Source organism: Neomonachus schauinslandi, chromosome 4 (genome assembly GCF_002201575.2).
Source record: "Neomonachus schauinslandi chromosome 4, ASM220157v2, whole genome shotgun sequence".
Classification (NCBI taxonomy): Eukaryota; Metazoa; Chordata; class Mammalia; order Carnivora; family Phocidae; genus Neomonachus; species Neomonachus schauinslandi.
The window spans coordinates 93,433,426-93,452,588 of record NC_058406.1 but is presented as its reverse complement, the minus strand read 5'-3'; the positions used below and the strand labels follow the sequence as shown (position 1 = coordinate 93,452,588).

General features: G+C 52.3%; 1 protein-coding gene across 1 annotated transcript in view; it reads right to left on the bottom strand.

Moving 5' to 3' along the window:
- Positions 1–2,602: 2,602 nt before the first annotated feature.
- The window catches only part of TAFA3 (TAFA chemokine like family member 3), a 60,400-nt gene continuing 43,839 nt past the window's right edge, over positions 2,603–19,163 (bottom strand). Inside the window, exon 5 of the mRNA XM_044914344.1 lies at positions 2,603–2,766. Within this exon, the coding sequence (XP_044770279.1) occupies positions 2,603–2,766 (164 nt within the window). The remainder of the gene's footprint in view (positions 2,767–19,163) is intronic.

Here is a 19,163-nt window from a genome sequence, read left to right as displayed (position 1 = left end):
GATGAATGAATGAAGACTCAAGAGATGGATCTAATGGGGGGAGGGTTGCTCAGATATAGTCAGCCAAAGAACTGTCATTTAAACATTGGAAGCCTCAGGGGCGCCTGGGTGGCTTAGCTGGTTAAATGTCTGCCTTTGGCTCAGGTCATGATCCCGGGGGTCCTGGGGGTCCTGGGATTGAGCCCCACGTGGGGTTCCCTGCTCAGCAGGGAGCATGCTTCTCCCTCTCCCTCTCACTCGTGCTCTCCTCGCCACTTGTGCTCTCCCTATCTCTGTTGCTATCTCTGTCATTCTCTCAAATAAAATCTTAAAAACAAAACAAAACATTGGAAGCATCAATCAACTCCTTTGATTTCGTTTTCTCCCCATCCCACAGCACCTTGTCTTACCTCCCCCTGACCCACAGTTCTCTCAGACAAAAAAAGAGAGAGAATGCTCAGCATGCAAGAAGGACATTCCAGTCCACATGGCTGATAATTTCCTGTAAGAACTCACCTCTAGGTGAGCTGGTATATAAATGATCAGTGTCTGTCAGGCTCCCAGGCTCCATTCAACCCTAGGACACCAACAAGACCAAACCATTCTAAGCTCACCAAGGCGGTGCCGCCCAAGTGAGCCTCCTGCCCCACGGGCCTGGCGACACCTCCACCACACCACCCACCTCTTTTGATTTTGACCCGATCACTGAAGTGTTTCTCCCAACACTGTGGAGCTGCTCCAACCACGGGAGGTGACCAACGGGGTCTCTCTTAGCAGCCTGGCTCTCTTAGCAGCCTCCCTGCCCCCCACATCCCATCTGGGACAGTCCCTAGGACCCTGCCTCCCTTGTGCTGCCTTCTCAGGAGGGGCAGACACACGGAGCCCCTGCTCGGGACCCGCCACGGCAGTTAGGCCTGCGAGCCCACCCAGCCACCTCCCGCACCTGCTACACCTCACCCCATTTCCACCGAGGCCAGGTGGTGTGGTGACTCTGGCCTCAGAGCCCGGCTCCAGCACTCCCTGGCCATGTGGCCCTGGGAAGGTCACTTCACTCCTCTGTGCCCCGGTCCCCTCATCTGCAAAAGAAGGATAACAAGGGTTGTATCAGCCAGAGTTCCGTGCAGAATTCCGAACACTGGGGTATTTGGGGCAGAAAGTGATTCACACAGGGGCTTAGGTGCTTGGGGGATGGTCGGGGTGGCTGGATGGGGGAGGGGAGGAGGGAAGGCTGAGGCTTGAGAGGCTCTGCCCCCCCTGGAGCCTCCGGAGCTGGGCGGCATCTGGAGCCACGGGGCTGTGAGCAGGGGTGGGATTGAGCCCAGGACACCAGTGCAGGAAAAGACGCAGGTCTGCATGACCCTGCGTGTCAGGAGGGAGCAGCCAAAGCCCAGGAAGGCGGCCTCTGGCTCCCTTCCACCTTCCGAGTCCCAGGTGAGGCCCGAGAGCCGGCTCACAGCAGGCACCCACACTCTGGAAGGAGGCAGCCTGGGAAATGCAGCTGTAGCTTTCTGCCTGCAAAGGACAGGAAATAGTCGGGAAGGGGCCCTGGGTGCTCCTCAGCCACAGAAGGTTAACCACAACTCCGTTTGTGCCTGGAGAGCGCTCACCACCCCCCCCGCCCCCCACAGGCACACAGCAGGTGCTGAAGGAAGGCGGTTCTGGGGAGGGTTCTGGGGAGGTTCTGGGGAGGCTCCGGTGGTGGTGACTGCCAGCTCCAGGCCAGGCCCCAGGAGATACAACAGCGAACAAGACAGAGCCCGACCCTGAAGAAGGGCTGCCCCTCCAGGGCCAGCAGAGACTGGAATCACCAAGGAATGTGGTTGGTGTAACAGTGTGTCTGTCCTAAAAGCCTGGGGAGCACAGGGAGCTGAGAGCAGAGGGTGTGGGGCAGGGCACCTGGTGGAGAGGGCACAATTTGTAAGTCTGGCCACCCAGCCTGGGGTGGTGTTCACAGAACAGAAACAGAGTTCATAGAAAGCCCCCTTCCCTCCCATCAACTTCAAGGCCTGCATGTAATTCAAGTCTCCAATATATTTTTTAAAGATTTTATTTATTCATTTGACAGAGAGACACAGCGAGAGCGGGAACACAAGCAGTGGGGAGTGGGGGAGGGAGAAGCAGGCTTCCCTCTGAGCAGGGAGCCTGATGCGGGGCTCGATCGCAGCACCCTGGGATCATGACCTGAGCCGAAGGCACCCGCTTAACGACTGAGCCACCCAGGCGCCCCTCAAGTCTCCAATATTTATAAGCATTTATAATGTAGCAGAAACCAGGGAGACCTCTCTGGTCGCACCTCTGGGAGAAATGTTTTCCTGATGACCTTACAAGATCTACAGCTGGGGCAGAAGGTGAGGGGACAGGAGGAGAAAGGAAAGGCTGTTGCCAATTTCTAGGCACCCTGTCCCTCTCTTCTCCGCAGTGTGCGGCCCTGCGCGGCCACCCTGGCCGCCTCCCTCCCAACACAAACCTCCCCCAGGTAGGCAGCCCCAACATGTGCCTTTTGAAGGCCTGGAAGCCTGCACATCCTGTTGCCCGGGGGACCTCACACGGCCCTTCAAGGGTGACCACACGAGGAACCTGGAGAGGGGGCCGGTCTGGGGGCAGACAGGACTCCCTCCGTCCCCTACTCCCCGCTGCCCCTCACCCCGCAGAAGGCGCCCTCCCCGGCCCCCCTCGGGTCCAGCGCCCCAGGCTGGATGCGGCAGCGCGGGGCGCCCTCGTGTGGCCGGAAGCGGCGCTGCAGCTCCCCGCCGTCGTCGTCCTCCTCCCGCGCCGGCGCGCTGCTGGCTGAGGAGCTCCTGGCCGAGCCCCCAGGGGCCCCCCTGCGCCCCCGTCCGCGCTCACTGCTCCCCCCGCCCAAGCTGCACGCCCTCCTTCTTTCACCCCTGGAGATTTTCTCCCTGTATCTTCCAAGTCAATATTCGTGCATATCAAAGTGTGTGTATTAGTTATCTAACCCCGTGTAACTGATCACCCCTAAAATGTAGCAGTTTAGAATCACAAACACTATCTCCCAGACTTTGCGTGGGTAAGGAATTCGGGAGGAGCTTAGCTGACTGGCTCGGGCTCGAGTGTCTCATGCAGCTGCCGTGGAGTCCTTGGCCAAGACCGCCGTCCTGTGAAAGCTGGGGTGGGCCCACTACCGAGCTCACTGTCAGCTGTCTGTCATGCTCAGGAGCCCTTCCTTCCCTGCCGCTGGGGCCTCCCCATAAGGCTGCTAGGAACGTGTTCCTTGGCTTCCCAAAGAGCAAATGCTCCCGGAGAAAGAGAGCAAGAGAAACCAAAATAGAAGACATAGTGTCCATTAGAATCTAATCTTGGCAGTGACATACCATCAAGTCTGCCCTATTCTTTTTTTAAAATTTTTTATTGTTATGTTAATCCCCATACATTACATCATTAGTTTTAGATGTAGTGTTCCACGATCCATTGTTTTCATATACCACCCAGTGCTCCATGCAGTACATGCCCTCCTTAATACCCATCACTGGGCAAACCTATCCCCCCACCCCCCTCCCCTCTAAAACCCTCAGTTTGTTTCTCAGAGTCCATGGTCTCTCATAGTTCCTCTACCCCTCCGATTTCCCCCAAGTCTGCCCTATTCTATTGATCACACAGGCCAATCTTGGGACAGTGCAGAAGGAAATGAGAATTCCAGGAGGCAGTGATCCCTGGGGTCCTTCTTAGAGGCCACCGACCACAAACTTTTTTTTTTTTTAAGATTTTATTTATTTATTTGACAGAGCGAGAGAGCACAAGCAGGGGGAGTGGGAGAAGGAAAGGGAGAAGCAGGGTCCCCGCTGAGCAGGGAGCCCGATGCCGGGCTCGATCCCGGGACTCTGGGATCATGACCTGAGCCAAAGGCAGATGCTTAACCATCCGAGCCACCCAGGCGCCCCACATTTTTTTTTTTTTTGAAGATTTTATTTATTTATTTGACAGAGAGAGGCACAGTGAGAGAGGGAACACAAGCAGGGGGAGTGGGAGAGGGAGAAGCAGGCTTCCCGCTGAGCGTGGAGCCTGATGCTGGGCTCGATCCCAGGACCCTGAGATCATGACCTGAGCCGAAGGCAGACACTTAACGACTGAGCCACTCAGGCGCCCCAGACATTCTTTTTTTTTTTAAGATTTTATTTGTTTATATGAGAGAGAGAGAAGAGCAGGGGGAGCGGCAGAGGGAGAGAGAGAATCCCAAGCAATCTGTGTTGAGGATGGAGCCCAACGTGGACCTCAGACCCTGAGATCATGACCCGAAATCAAGATTCAGAGGCCCAACCGACTGAGCCATCCAGGCACCCCCCCCACACAAACATTTTTTAAATGTTAGTTATAAAACAAAATATGGTCAACCCCATGAACCCACCACTCACACCAGAACTAGAGGATCATGTGCTCCCTTTCATCTACTCTTCTGCCTCCCTGCGTAAGAGGTAATCATCTTGAATGTTGTGTTTATCACTCTTTTGCTTTTTAGAAAGTTTTGTCACAAAGTTACATGTCTAAACAATCGTTTTGTATTTTTGATCTTCACAGAAATGGCTGGCTGTAGGTAGTCAAGTCCTTCTTAGAAGCTCCGAGCTTCTATAAAACTCTTCCTTTCCCTTTTGCTCCCGGCTCGGCAGTGGGTAGACCCTCCCTGTCTTCTTATTTCTGGGTTACCTCTGTGTTCTTTATTTACCCATTCTCCTGTGATGGACATTTGGGTTGTTGTCTCCACTCCTTTGCCATTCAAATAGGATGCTAAGTCCCTTTGGGACGGGTCTGCTGGTATGCATGCACAAGTTTTGCACTTGCATACCTAAGCAGAGGGTGCTGGGTCCCCAGATACGCAAACCTCCCATTTCACAAGATAACGCCGAATTGTTTCCCAACGTGGTTGCACCAATTCACGCCGTCACCTGCAACTTACAGTTCTGTTGGTGCTGGGGCACGTATGGCGGAAAGGCGGACTCAGGGGCCTGGTGGAGGCGGGAGGCCGAAGGGCAGAGGCTGGCAGTGGGGGAACCCGCCTGCCCACGGACGCCAGCCCAACTCAGCCAGAGGGGCTTTGGGCCCCGTAATACTGTGTTTCATCATAACAAATATACATCAGCTCTTTATCCCTGTTTCTGGCACAGAGCGCCTAAAAGCCTTGAAATTTCCAAAGCAAGGAAAGCCGACTAAGGGGTCTTTTGTTATGTTAATGAGGTGACTTGCCCACCACCTAAGGATGGGGGCTAGTTGCCTGAGGGGCCCGCACAGGATTGAGGACTGGAACTTTCCGTCCCACCCCTGGCCTCCGGGGAGGGGAAGAAGGGCTGTTGGTTGAATTAATCCCCGAAGGGTAATGATTTAATCTGTCGTGACTAGGCCATGAAACCTCCATAAAACCCCAAAGGAACAGGTTTCTGAGAGCTTCAGGGTGGGGGAACAGGTGAAGATTCCAGCAGGGTGCAGCGCCTGGGGAAGGCCCAGAAGCTCCGCACCCTTTCTGCGTACCTTACCCTTGGCAGCTGCCCCATCTGGCAGTTCCTGAGTTACAGCCTTTTAGAATAAACTGGTGAGCTAGTAAGTAAGATGTCTCTCTGAGTTCTGTGAGCCCCTCTAGCAAATTAATGGAGCCTGAGCAGGGGGTTGGGGGAACCTCGGATTCACAGCCCGTCAGCCAAAAGTACCTAGAGTTTCAACTGTTATCTGAAGGGCGGGGGCAGTCTTGTAGGACTTGTTAAACAAAATCAACTGAATAAATTTGAAGATCAAATTGGCTTTATTCAGCAAGTCATGAATCGGGCAGCATCCCATCAAGTAGAAGGGACCCCTGAGGAACTCAGGCTTTTCTAGGCAGAAGGAGGGGAGGACAAGGAAGTGAAAAGTGGATTATTTCAGGCAAGATTATCTTGCCTTTGGGGAAGGCAGGGGGTCTTATCAACAGATGACCTCCCTAGTACTGACCAAGAAATTCCAGACTGGTTGGTTTAAAAGTCCACTCCTGGGAGAAGCTAAAACTGTAATTAGGTTAGGTATTAAGGCTTGTGGGGCTTAGCAAAAGTGACTCCATTTTGCACCTGTTGTTTCTTTTTAACAGACTGATCCCTTACCCTGTGGAATCTGATGCTATCTCTGGGCAGATAGGGACAGAAGTGAGTCAAATTGTAGACACCCAGCTGGTGTTGGAAAATTGCTTTTTAGTGTGGGGAAACTTGAGATGCTTCTGCACACATGTGCACTTGCTGGAATTGGGTCCAGAAACCAAGCATTTCTCTGCTCACCCAGCTGCTTCTGTTGATCCGGGGGAAACCATTTATACCCTCCTTGTTGTAAGAATTTCATGTTATAAGGACTTTGTGAGAATCCTAACAAAGAATCCATTGCGCGGCAAAAACTCACTATAACATCTTTCCTTTCTTCCCCTTGCCCCCCCCCCCCCAACCCATGCATCACTCCTTTGGAAAGTGGAAGTAAATAAAAGAAACAAATTCCCAAGCAAATCACAGCGCTCTGAACTCCATGATCATTAACAGAGCATTAATTAATTGCTTACCCACAAAAAGGAGAAGTTAATTACCTGCCATGGCAATTTTAAAAAGAAAACAGGAAACCTGAGTTTCAATTTTAATTAGGGCCCTGCATGGTGGGAATGGGAATGAGCTGGTTTCTCCGGGATCTAACTGTTGGCAACTGAAGTGCGGGCCTCCGGTCCCTGAACAGCCTCCCGCTCCTGTACCTCCCACCCAGAACTTGGGCCAGAACTTCTCTCAGAGGAGGCGGAGAAAGGAGGGGCAGGACTGCTCCCTCCGGGACGCTGGCCCTCACTCCTCAGGAGCCACTCGAGGGCAGGGATGTGGAACCGGCTGGCTCCCTGCTGCCTGCAATGTCAAGGGAGGACCAGCAGGAGATGCTGCGAGGTGCTGTGGCCCAGACCCCCTCTAGGCGGGACCCGCTCCCCGGCCCGTGGGATTGCTGCCAGCACTCAGCCTCAGGCACCAGCCCCTCCCGGACGCCTTCACTGGGTCACACTGCCTTCCCAGGCCAGCCGGCGCCCAGCGATCAATGTGAGGTGAAGGCCACCGCGCTCACCTCGATTTGGGACAAACTTGAAGGTCATCTGAGCTCCTGTGCTCCTGGCGGGATGTGCAGGGCCGTTACTCACACTGCCGTGAACCTCCCCCCACCCCCAGTGCCGCCTCCAACCCCTCTCTTGCACAGATGCTAATCCCGAGAGGACTCCCTCACATATGTCCTACGAGCTCACCTCCATCTCGGAGCTTGCTTCTTGGGCATCCCAACTTGGGACAGAGATTGAAATTAAGCAGTGTTAAAATTTTACGTTTTAGCGGCGCCTGGGTGGCTCAGTCCGACTCTTGATTTCGGCTCAGGTCGTGATCTCAGGATCATGGGATCGAGCCCCGTGCCAGGCTCTGTGCTTGGCATCGAGTCTGCTTGAGATTCTCTCTCGCTCTGCCCCTCCCCTTTCTCTCTAAAATAAATAGATACACCTTTTTTTTAAGTTTACATTTTGTAGAATCATCAGATTAAGGGAACCTCAGAAGGCATCCAGTTGTGCCCGGCCGCCCTCCCAATACAGCCATACACTCAGTATCTGACCCAGCTAACGGGGCATCGGCTGTGTGATAGTGTATGACAGTGACAGGCTTGTCACCTCACACAGTGACCCTTCGATTTCTGGACAGCTCTGGCGGCTGGAAGGCTCGTATACTGGTCAGCTCCTGCCAGGCACAGCCCCAGAGCGAGCAACGGTCTGTGTGGGTGCCAGTCCCTTTTCAGGCTGTGAGGAATATGGGATGGTGCAGATCCTGTGCAAGCCCTCAGACCAGCCCAGGTCTAGATGTGGGCAGGGCCCTGGTTCCCAGCCTTTTCGGCAGTCCTGAGAACATGCATGTCTGGGGTTCGGCACCACCCCCAGGCAGTGGAGTCCAGGCCCATAGGAGGACAGTCACCCAGTGGTCTGGACACTGTCTCTATGAGCAGCCTGGTCCCCAACTGGCTTATGTCGAACATTTCCCCGTATTTTTTTTTTTTTAAGATTTTATTTATTTATTTGACAGAGAGAGACACACCGAGAGAGGGAACACAAGCAGGGGGAGTGGGAGAGGGAGAAGCACGCTTCCTGCTGAGCAGGGAGCCCGATGCGGGGCTCGATCCCAGGACCCTGGGATCATGACCTGAGCCGAAGGCAGACGCTTAACGACTGAGCCACCCAGGCGGCCCCTGGTATTTTTGATAAGGCTTGTCCCTACCTGCTCCTCTAAGAGCATCCCTAGCCTAACCCCCTGGGATCCCATTTAAAAGCGGCATAAGTCCCCAAGCTGGGGACCAGTTAAGCTAAGATTGGAAGGAAGGGTCAGAGTTCACCAGGCAGAGGCGGCGGTGGGAAGGGCTCATGGCAGGTTGGGAAGCAGGAAGGAGCCCTCCTTGAGGTCCTGGGGCTAAAGGACCCACTTCCCTCCACACCTGGCACGGTTGGTGAGGATTGAGCTCTGAGCCAGAAATCCAGTCATGCGGGAGCTGGGCCGTAACCCGAGGGTCTGGGCTTCCTTGTGGAGCACGCCCGAGCTTCCGCCTCCACCTTCTGCAGCCCCGGGAGACGGACTCCACCTTCTCAGCTTGCGCAGGAGCACACAGAGGCCAGGAGCCCTTCGCAGGGCACCAGAGGGCAGAGCTGAGAACCCAGCTCAGCACGCTTCTCTGGTCTCAGCCGCGTCTGGAGCAGGGATCCGCAGAGGTCTCCCCAGCTTCCCGGGGGTGGCAGAACTGGGAGTTGAGTCACGGATGCGCCGTCGTGGGAAAGCGGGACCTGTGGCACAGCGGTGTGCACCTGGTTTTCTCCCGGGCTGTGCTGGGCGGGAGAGGATCCGAGGATCCGGGGCCCAGACCCCCAGCTGTGACAAAGCCCTGCGACCTGGGGCAAGTCCTCTCATCTCGGAATCTCAGAGCAAAGGAAGGAAGCTGTTTCCATGTGAGAAAGGCCTCCAGTCATCCTGGAGGCAAGGAGAAGTGTGCAGATTTAAACTGCATCAGGAGAGGGGCTCCTGGGTGGCTGAGTCGGTTAAGCGTCTGCCTTCGGCTCAGGTCATGATCCCAGGGTCCTGGGATGGAGCCCAGCATCTGGCTCCCTGCTCAGCTGTGAGTCTGTTTCTCCCTCTCCTTCTGCCCACCTCCCCCACCACTTGTGCTCTCTCTCTCTCTCACTCACTCACTCTCTCCCTCACAAATAAATAAATAAATAAATAACAAAATCTTTAAAAATAAATAAACTGCATCAGGAGAGAGTCAAGCCAGACCCATGGAAGAAGATCCAGCCTGAGAGGGTGGTGAGCACGGAGGGGCCTGGATGGAGGCATCCAGCAGCTTCTCAGCTTCTTCTGGCTCTCAGCACAGGAAATGAGGGAGGGAGCCAGCCAGCCAGCGGCAGGCACAGGCTCAGGATGCCGGCTGACCCCCCAGGGTTGGCTGTGCCACTCGGGAGAGAGCATGGATCAGGCCACAGGAAGGAAACGGACCCTTGAGGGGCCAGGGGGGTTGGGAGACACCTAGGGGAGCAGAAGGAGGTCAGGTTGTAGGGAAGGGGTGCCAGACTTGAGCTTTCTGCAGGCGGGGCCCAGGGGGGCAGGGAGGGAAGAGGATGCTGGCCTTTTGGGGCTGCAGGGCCCACAAACAAATGAGATGGAAATAAGGAGGCAGGATTCCCCTCATCTCAGCTGGACTCTCCTGAGCCCCACACAGTAGGAGGCTTCATCCTCTGGGGCCCGGCCCCTAAGGACCTTCCCTCTCCCGACAGCCTCCCCCTCACCTGGGCTCTCTCCCTGGGCTGTTCCTCTGAGGCACCTACGACAGCCAGGGCCTTCCAGGCAGTCCACACAAAAGCGTCTACGGTCTGATGAAGACAACCTGAGCATTCACCCTCCAGGCCTTCATTCCCTGGGCAGGAGTGAGGGATGTGGATGGGGTGAGGCTGAGCTGCATCTGTCTACACCAGAGGAGCTGTGCACCAGTCTGAGTGCAGGGGAAAGGACAAAATGACCTCCTGGGGGGCTGTCCAGCCCCGAGACCACCATCAGTTATTGGATGGTAACTATTCAGCAAATGCTCAGCAGGGAGAGATGGATGAGCCCTCAGCACGGATCAGAGTCCAGGGCTGGGCTGAGCTTGGGGCCTGTTCCCGAATTAGGACCCAGGTGGGGTCAGTTACTAGGAGCCACAGCCCAGGGGAAAATCTACCTGCAGACGAGCCTTCTCCGTGGCATTCTGGGCCCTGAACTGTGGAGAGGGCGGCAGGAACGGTAAGGAAATGTTCCCAAGCCAAGGCCAGGCCTATCTAAAAGTCACTGTTGTCAAAGGTCTGGGGGTGGGTTGGAGGAGGAGGGCTACATCGTTCAGTAAGCCAGTAAGCAGGCCGAGTGACTTGCAGACGCAGACGGAGGCTGGTGCCCGGCTGGACTCAGGGAGCACCCTTGCCTCCTGGGCAGTGATGTTGGGGGACACAGAGGAGGAAGGCGGCGGACAGGCACGAAAGTGCAGCTTGACCGGGCTTTATTTCTCAAGGTACTCGGGAAGCCGCACAGGCCTGGTGCATGAGGCTGGAACCCAGGACCTCAGGAGCCTGCCCTTCCTATCCCCAATCCCATTCCCGGACAGGATGCATGGTGGGTCTCACTTTTCACATCATTCTCTCTTCTCTCTTCCACGTTCTGGTACTTGCGACAGTCCTGCAAGGTGAGATCCGGGATCACTGAGCCTGGAGCAACCAAAAATGACCTGGATTCTGAGCATGGCTTTGGCACAGCTAAGCTGTGTGACCTCAGGCAAGTTCCATCCCCTCTCTGGGCCTCCATAGCTGTATCTCTGTAGGATAAAGGTATAGGCATTGATACACCTGAGGTCACTTCTAGCTCTGACATTCTGTGCTCTAAGCCCCATATAACAGATAAGGAAATCGAGGCTGAGTTTGTGGGTGGCATGATTGGGAGAAAGATCTCTTCCTGTTGCCCCACAGGGACCTACCTCCTGCCTCCCTCTTCCCTTAGTTCAACCCAGGAGCCCAAGAGGGTAGCACCCTCTGCTGCCCTGTCTGCATCCCAGAGACTCATTTAAAGGAGAATCCAGTTTTTGGCTCATTTTCTCATCTGGACCCAGAAGCAAGAAGCTGAGCAGCGCTTAATGAAGCCAGGACCAACCCAATTATCAAAGGCACTTGTGTTAATAAGCGCCTTTCAATTCATGTGGGAAGCTAACACACTCAGAATAAAAAGGGAAGAAAAGCCATTATCTTGATATGTCTGGGCTCCTACCTGGGCTGAGACCCGTGAAGTCATTATGGGTAATTATGGGCTGTGGTCTAGCATAGCACACAGTCCCACTTGCGTACAGGTGATGGGGGGGAGCGTGTGGCCCCTGTGAGGTCATAAAAGGGCAACTTTCCATTTGTAGTTAGTTCCCTTCCATCCCGCTTCTTAGGAGTGTCCCCACCGTGCTCCTTCAGTTCATAGTTCTGGTTTCATCCTCAACAGATTTGTTATCCCAAGTCTCCTTTCGTTCAGGGAGAAAAGTCACTGTGCTCTGAGATTCTATCACTGGGTACTCCAGAAGCCTTACTGAAGGAGCTTTCCTAATCCCCCGCCCCCCACCCAGCTCCCTCTGGTCTGGTGGTTGTCGAGACGAAGGCAAGGCCACAAAGATGGTGGAAAGTGGTCAGGTTAGGTTTGCTGATGGATCGAAGGGAAGTGGGAAGAGAGAACAATCTCAGATGCTAGGGGGGTGTTTGGCTGGATGGGGGTAGCATTTACTGAGATGAAGAAGACCCAAGGAGAAGCTTGTTCGGAAGAGGGGAAATAGAAAACGATGTTTGGCCATGTTATATTGGAGATCCCTATCATACACCTCTCAAATTTGGGATCTAGGGAAGGGTCAGTTCTAGAGATAGAGATTTGAGAGTCATAGAATATATATAAATCCATAAATTGGCTGAAATCATTTAGGGCGAATGTGTACATAGAGAAGTAATGGGCTTGCAGGACTGGCCCCTGGCCCCGAGGCACCCGACATTGAGAAGCTGAGCAGAAGGGGAGCAATTGCAGATTGCTGGAATGTGCTGCCCCTGCCTCTGTGAAGAGGAACAGGAAGCCAAGATCCCTTCTTCCTCCTCCAGCTTCCAGTCTCCTCCTAGTGATCTCCAGTCACGGGATAGAACAGGGTGCTAAAGAGCCAGTCAGAAATGTGGTTTCCAAAGCTCTTGCCCTCACATCGCAAAGTAAAGGATAGATAGGGACAGATTTGAAGCCGAGAGACCAGAGCTAACGGGTGCCCACAATCTGCCTAAGGCCAGTCTGGACAGGGCTTTCTCCCAGACTTTCCTCCTGGCCTCTGAGAGCTAAGAGGTGGCGGAGTAGAGCAAAGATCAGGGGAAGCAGGCATCAGCTGAGAGCTGCCATACTGGGGGAAGTAGATCAGTCCATTAGCGCTGAGATCAGAATGGAGCAGCTGGGAACTGGCAGTGTAAGAAACCCACAGAGAGGAGCACTGGAGTGGCTCGGTCTATTAAGCAGCTGCCTTCAGCTCAGGTCGCCATCTCAGGGTCCTGGGATCGAGCCTCAGGTCAGGCTCCCCGCTCGGTGGGCAGCCTGCTTCTCCCTCTCCCTCTGCTTGCTGCTTCCCCTGCTCATGCTCACTCTCTCAAGTAAATAAATAAATAAAATATTAAAAAAACAAAGCCCCACAGAGAAAGCACTCGAGGGAGCTAAACTGATGGGACGATGGGAGGAGAGGCAAGAGGGAGGGAGGTCAGCCTTCCCTAAGAATAAGGATGAGAAAATATTTGGGCTTTCAGCTGTGATTCAGAGTAAAGCTCAGAGAGCTAATTCCATCTTTGAAGCCTCCTCCCCCCACATCCATCTCTGGTCAAGGCAGAGAAGGTCAGGGAAGCCTTAGTCCTTCCTTTCAAATCCCTTTGTGTTTTGTTTCTTTGAGATTTTATTTATTTATTTATTTGAGAGAGAGCGAGAGAGAGCAGGAGCATGAACAGAGGGAAGAGGCAGAAGGAGAGGGAGAAGCAGGCTCCCTGCCGAGCAGGGAACCCAATACAGGGTTCGATCCCAAGGTCCTGAGATCATGACCTGAACCGAAGGCAGATGCTTAACCGACTGAGCCACCCAGGCGCCTCTCAAATCCCTTTGGATTAAGTGGTTTTCAAAGTCCATTTCAAAATGGACTTCACCTGGAACAGGGCAGGGTGCAGAGACTTCCCAGATCTGAGAAGGGGTGGGGACCCTTGGGATGGGGGAACCTAGGCAATTCAGTTGTCTGTCTGGAGCGCTCCCCCCCCACACCAACAATTCTTTAATTTAATGTCCTAAAAACAAACAAAAGAGGTAGGAAGTACTGCTTCCCCACGAGGTCCAGACTGACTCACTTCCATCAGCTCACCCTTCAGATTCTTCCCATGCTCACCATCCGCCGGCTAGGACAACAGCTCCTGGGATTTAAAGACTATCAGCCATCACCATACAGATGGGCTCTCTGAGCTTAGTCTTCTATGATCTCTCACCACCCAAGGTTTCCTGTGGAGGTCCTAATGCTTGATAATTTGAATCCCACTCCCAGTCTCTATGGTCATACGGATCCCTCCAGTCTCCCATGGTTCCCTATATGGCCTCAAGAGACTGAAAGTATTTTTTAAAATTTTATCTTATTTTTAGTAAGCTCCACACCTAATATGGGGCTTGAACTCAGGACCCAGAGATCATGAGTCACATACTCTACTGACTGAGCCAGCCAGGTTACCCAAGACTGAAGGCATTGTAAATACTTACAATCAAGGACTGGGGAAGACATCCTAACACGCTCCCATCTGGCTTCTCATGACCTCATAAGTCTCAAGTCCTTCAGCATAGTCAGGGCCAGTCCTGACCCCCAAGCAAGGACTCTGGCCACTATGCCATCACATCTTGCGCCGCAGAGCTCCCCACCTTCTGCAGAGGGCCTACCACTTAGTGCCTTTCTTGGAACTCTCAGCCCACATTCTACATCCGATCTGTGCAAAAACAGAGGATAGAACCTAAGCTCACCACTGATCTGGACGAAAGCCCTGGTGACTATTTAAACTGAAACACATTAATAGCTCTGAATATTTTATGCCAGGTACATTAGAAGAACGAGCATTTTTTATTGAAGGCTGACCCCCCCCCCATCATGGGTATTAATACATTTTGCTTCAGTGTGTCAGCCAAAGGGAAATTCACTTTAAGGAACAAGGGAGGAGGCTCTTGGTCTCCTAGGTACTTTTGCCTAAGGAGATAAATCTTGCATGGATAGAAGGTGTGGCCTGGCTTCTGACAAAACTTCTAGAAGGCTCATCAGGAGAGCCTTTAAACCACCATGTGAGTAAGAGTCCTGCCATCATATCCTGGACAAAACCAGGCGGGGCTGAGCAAAGAGGTGGCGGATATCCAGCAGATATTAATTCCCCAGTGTCTGACATGGAGCCCCTTCTGGTTTTCTACAGAGGATAATAAAGAAGTAAATGGGCTTAATTGATTAGAGAGGGATTTAGCTGGTACGAGAAACTCACAGCAAAGAGCAGCTCTGTTTTCTCATGCTGGCCCACTAGTTCCCTCATGTTGAGTCTCTGACATGGCCACCCTTGGCCTGTGCTCTCAACCTCATTCATCAGTCAGGGTCTGCCCGAGAAGCAAACCATTCTAGCTATTTTAAGCACAAGAAATGTAAATCAGAGATTTGGGCTGTGGGAAGGGTTGGAGGAGGGGGCTCTCAGCTGAGCCTCCAGGGTAGGTCATAGAACTTCATCTAGTCGACCCAGCAGAATGACCAGTCTATCCTTCTCTTTTCCTTATTTGTTGGTCAAGCTGCTGTTAATTTACTGTTAAAGAGATTAAGAAACTATAAAGAAAATATAGTTAGATACTAAAGCTATATAAAACATGTTAGTTGTGTTTAAAACTTTTTTTTTTTTTTGGTCATAAGATAATCACTCTTCAAGTCTATTGCAGGGTGAGGAGTCAATGAGGAAAAATTTCCTAGGAGCATTTTTTGGGGGGAATTTCACTTATACGTTGCATCCTCCCTGTTTACTCAGCCATGCTCTGATGCTTCCCTAGGCTTCTCTCCTCAGCATTCAGTTTCTTTATCAGGTCCAGCCTGTTCACATCAATAAGGGTGGGGCCCCTTGTTCAAAAAGCAGGAGGGAGGGCCACCTGGGTGGCTCAGTCCGTTAAGCGTCCAACTCTTGGTTTCGGCTCAGGTCCTAATCTCATGGGTCGTGGGATCAAGCCCCCAGGTCAGGCTCTGTGCTTGATGGGAGTCTGCTTGGATATGCTCTCCCTCTGCCCCTTCCCCCGCTCCCTTTCTCTCTCTCTCTCAAAAATAAATAAATAAATCTTAAAAAAAAAAAAAAAGGCAGGAAAGAAGGACCATTAAGGTTACTAATATATAAGGCTTTTCCTTTCTTCCATAGCTTCTCTCTTGACTTGTTATGGTCTTTACTGGCTGTTTAATCTCATTCTAAGTAGAATAAAAATAATAATAAATTTGAATTATTAACAGACATCTTACAGTTCATCTGTATATTGCACAATTCCAGTTTTACATGCAAGTGCAAGGTCATTTCGTTCATGTAAAGAATCACCAAAGTTACACGAGTCCTATTTCATAGTTTGTACATCCCTACGCATTTTGTTCTCAGGCAGCAGGCACAAAACGAACTCCGCTGTTTTTCCTTTATTTCTTGATATGCGCGCATCCTATTCCACTTTCAGCTTGCACGTAACCACAGGACCGAATGGAAAGAACTGTGGCTTGTCCCGGCTTTCCTTCTATATTATCATTTTTGTTGTAAGTGGTTGCCAATCCAAAGAAGTACCAAGAAGAAGAAGGGAAATGGTAAGTTTCCTTGGTTGTTCATGTTTCTCAGAACTCTCTTGCCCTCCTTCTGGTTTGAAGCAAGTTCTGGTGTGAAGACCAAGTGCGGCCTCCACGGGTGGTCAGCGCCCTACCACCACTTGCTCAGACTCCAATGGAACACGCCTACCTTGTATTCCTGCCACATAGGAGGGCCGGCACTCATCAGGCATCACAAAAGCGACCTGCGAGTGGGGCACCAAGGAGCAACAAACGCGCACCTGCACGTTTCTTCTGTCCAAGTCCGTGCTCCATTGTCCCGCGGGACTTAACAAACACCAGTTCAAGGACAAAATCATTAGGAATTTCAAGCAGGTGGCATGAAACAAACATGTGGCCAGGGTGTAGGGAAACCAGAAGGAAGAACACATTATTTGGGGTTAGAAGCAGCAGAACAGTTAGTCAGCCCCTTGGCGCGAGGGGGCCAGCACCCCAGAAGGAGAGGGTGACATTGAAGGGGATTCCTCGAGAGACGAGGAGACCTTCTGTTGAGGGGCACAGCGAATCCCAGGCAAACCCACAGGGAAGGAACTGGTGAAATAAGTACGCCGACCTCACTTTCCTCCCTCCCTCCCATCTCCTGTGGGGGCTCTCCCACTGTAGAATGAATGGGAAGCCAGAGGGCAAGTGTACCCGTCTATATAGGTCAGCCTCCCAGAGCAGAGAGCAGGGTAGAGAGGGGTGGGCAGTGGATGAGGGCGGGGGAGGGAAACGGAAAATATCCCTGGGCCGAGGGGAAGGAGCAAGACCCCAGCTGGGCCATTCGTACTCTTTCCTCTTGGAATCAGAATTCTGAGTGGAATAATAGGAGAGAAGGTGGTTGGGGCTCATTCACCCCAACTGCCGTGTTAGTTCCTATTGAGGTGGCAAGACTACGAGTTCTTGCTACCTGGATCCCCAGAGCTGCCTTAGTTCTGGTCCTTTCCTTGACTTAGTTATTCAGCTGTTCCTGCTATGCTATCGGATGTCCTACATTCTTCCAGGAAATTCTCCTTTTGCTTTAGTTAGCAAGAGTTCACTTTTGTTGCTCGAAAGCAACTCCTAAAGCTAGGAGGAAGGGAAGACGCCCTCCAACTGGCAGCTGCGTGGATTTTGTGGACTGGATATGGGAGAGCCAGGAAGCAGCGAGACCAGCTCGGAGGTGCCTTCAGTAGTCCACGGGAAGGACAATAAGGGCCTGAACCAGGAATAAGAGGACATGCTCTGGTGAGCATCGAGCCAGTCTTTGCCACAGTTTCCTAAGTTAAATATATAGTATCAGACCATGCGATGAACAGCAAAAGGTCTAATTTGGGGTCTGGAAATGTGGTCACCGTATGTGTTGACTTCCAATGATGGACCAGGCATGGTGGGTTTTTTGGGAGAGACAAAGATTAATAAGATCTTGGTCTGGCCCTGTAGGATGTCACCTATGTAAAGATCTTTAATTTGAGGTAAAAAGCAAGATGGGCCCTAAGAGAGGGCACAAAAAAAATCCAGTGGGAGAACTGGGGAGGAAGGGTGCTCCTTCCAACAGCGGGGACCTGGGAGCAGCACAAAGGCCTGGACTTGAAATGGGTACTCTAGTTCTGTTACAGAAAAATGATTCTGACACTTGTTAAAATGGTAAGGAAGACTTTATCCAGGACTATTGCAATAGGGGAGAGAGGTGGGACTCCACCCCCAGTACACAGCAAGGACAGCCAGGACTTAGGAGGAAGAGGTCGGTGCATGGAAAACCACTGAGAAGTCACAACAAGGGCAGAGGGATTCTTGCTCAACTGACTTAGGAGGGCTCTTTGCTAAGACAGGGCTGAGCAGGCACAGAAAGGACAGGGCACAGGTCAGGGGGCCAGGGTTGAGGCCTAGTCGAGAAGAGGGCTTGGAAGAGCCTGACTAAAGTCTGGCCAAGGAGAGAGTCTTTGCTGGTCCTCGGCCCTTTGCTGAGAGCTGTGCACATAGGCAAGCATGCCCGGGGTGTGGAGAGGGATGTGTGGGGGGCAGGAGGAGGGTGGTGCACAAACAGATACACAAGCCTCCAGGTGGGGACCTGCCTCCGGTCCCTTAACCTCCCACTGTAGGAGTGTCTCCTGCTTTGGGAGAAGTGTGCAGAAACCCTCATTATATTGAAGCAGGGGCTTATTTGTGCTCCAAACAGAAGCCAACAAAAGCTCTAGGATTCCCATCCTGGCTTCATTTTATTTTTTTTTAAGATTTTATTTATTTATTTGACAGAGAGAAATCACAAGCAGGGGGAGCAGCAGAGGGAGAGGGAGAAGCAGGCTCCCCGCTGAGCAGGAAGCCTGATGTGGGGCTCCATCCCAGGACCCTGGGATCATGACCTGAGCCGAAGGCAGACTCTTAACCAACTGAGCCACCCAGGTGCCCCCTGGCTTCATTTTATCAAAGCCTTGCAGTCTCCTTTCTGAGGGACTGAGCATGGGATGGGTTGGAAGAGCCCAGAAAGCGAGGACTCAGTGAGGGTCCCCAATGAACCTCATGCCTGGGAGCCTCTTGGGAGGGGTTTCCACCCCGAACCTGCTCAGACATATCCACTGCCGAGTAATCGAACTATAAAACTATGCTGGAGTTGGGGTATACTTCTGGGTGTTAAGAAAAATTACCCAAAACTTGTAAACGCGGCAACAACGTCCTGGTATATACTTTCACACTTTTACTACAGCATTTCCAATGAGCTTCCCATTTGGGACCCACAGTCTATAAAGTCAGATGCTGTTTGGAAAGAAAAACAAACAAACAAACAAACACAACCACAGGCCCCAAAATGGAATCACTTATGCTAGGCCACGTCACCCAACGGGGACTTAATACCTCACCCGATGGCAGTTTCAACCTCCCCGACTCAGTCAGGAATTTTCTCTGTGGTCCTACAGGGTGATCTGCCACATGGGTTCTTTCTATCCCCCAAAGGAAGATGAATTAATCCACCTAACAAGACCCTTCTGTCTTCAAAGGGAAGTGACCTCCCTCAAAATAATCCTTTTTTCTGTTCATGACTCCCTTATCCAGCCTATAAAAACCTCTCCCTTTCTGTAGCCCTTTGGAGCTCCCCTCTGCTTGTTAATTGGGATGCTGCCAGATTTATGCAATGATTAATAAAGCCAATTACATCTTTTTTTAAAGATTTATTTATTTGAGAGAGAGGGAGAGAGAGGGCGTGTGCATGCTCAGGGACAGAAGCAGAGGGAAAGAGAATCCAAAGCAGACTACTGAGTGCAGAGCCGGAGGTGGGACTCGATCCCAAGACCCTGAGATCATGACCCGAGCTGAAAACA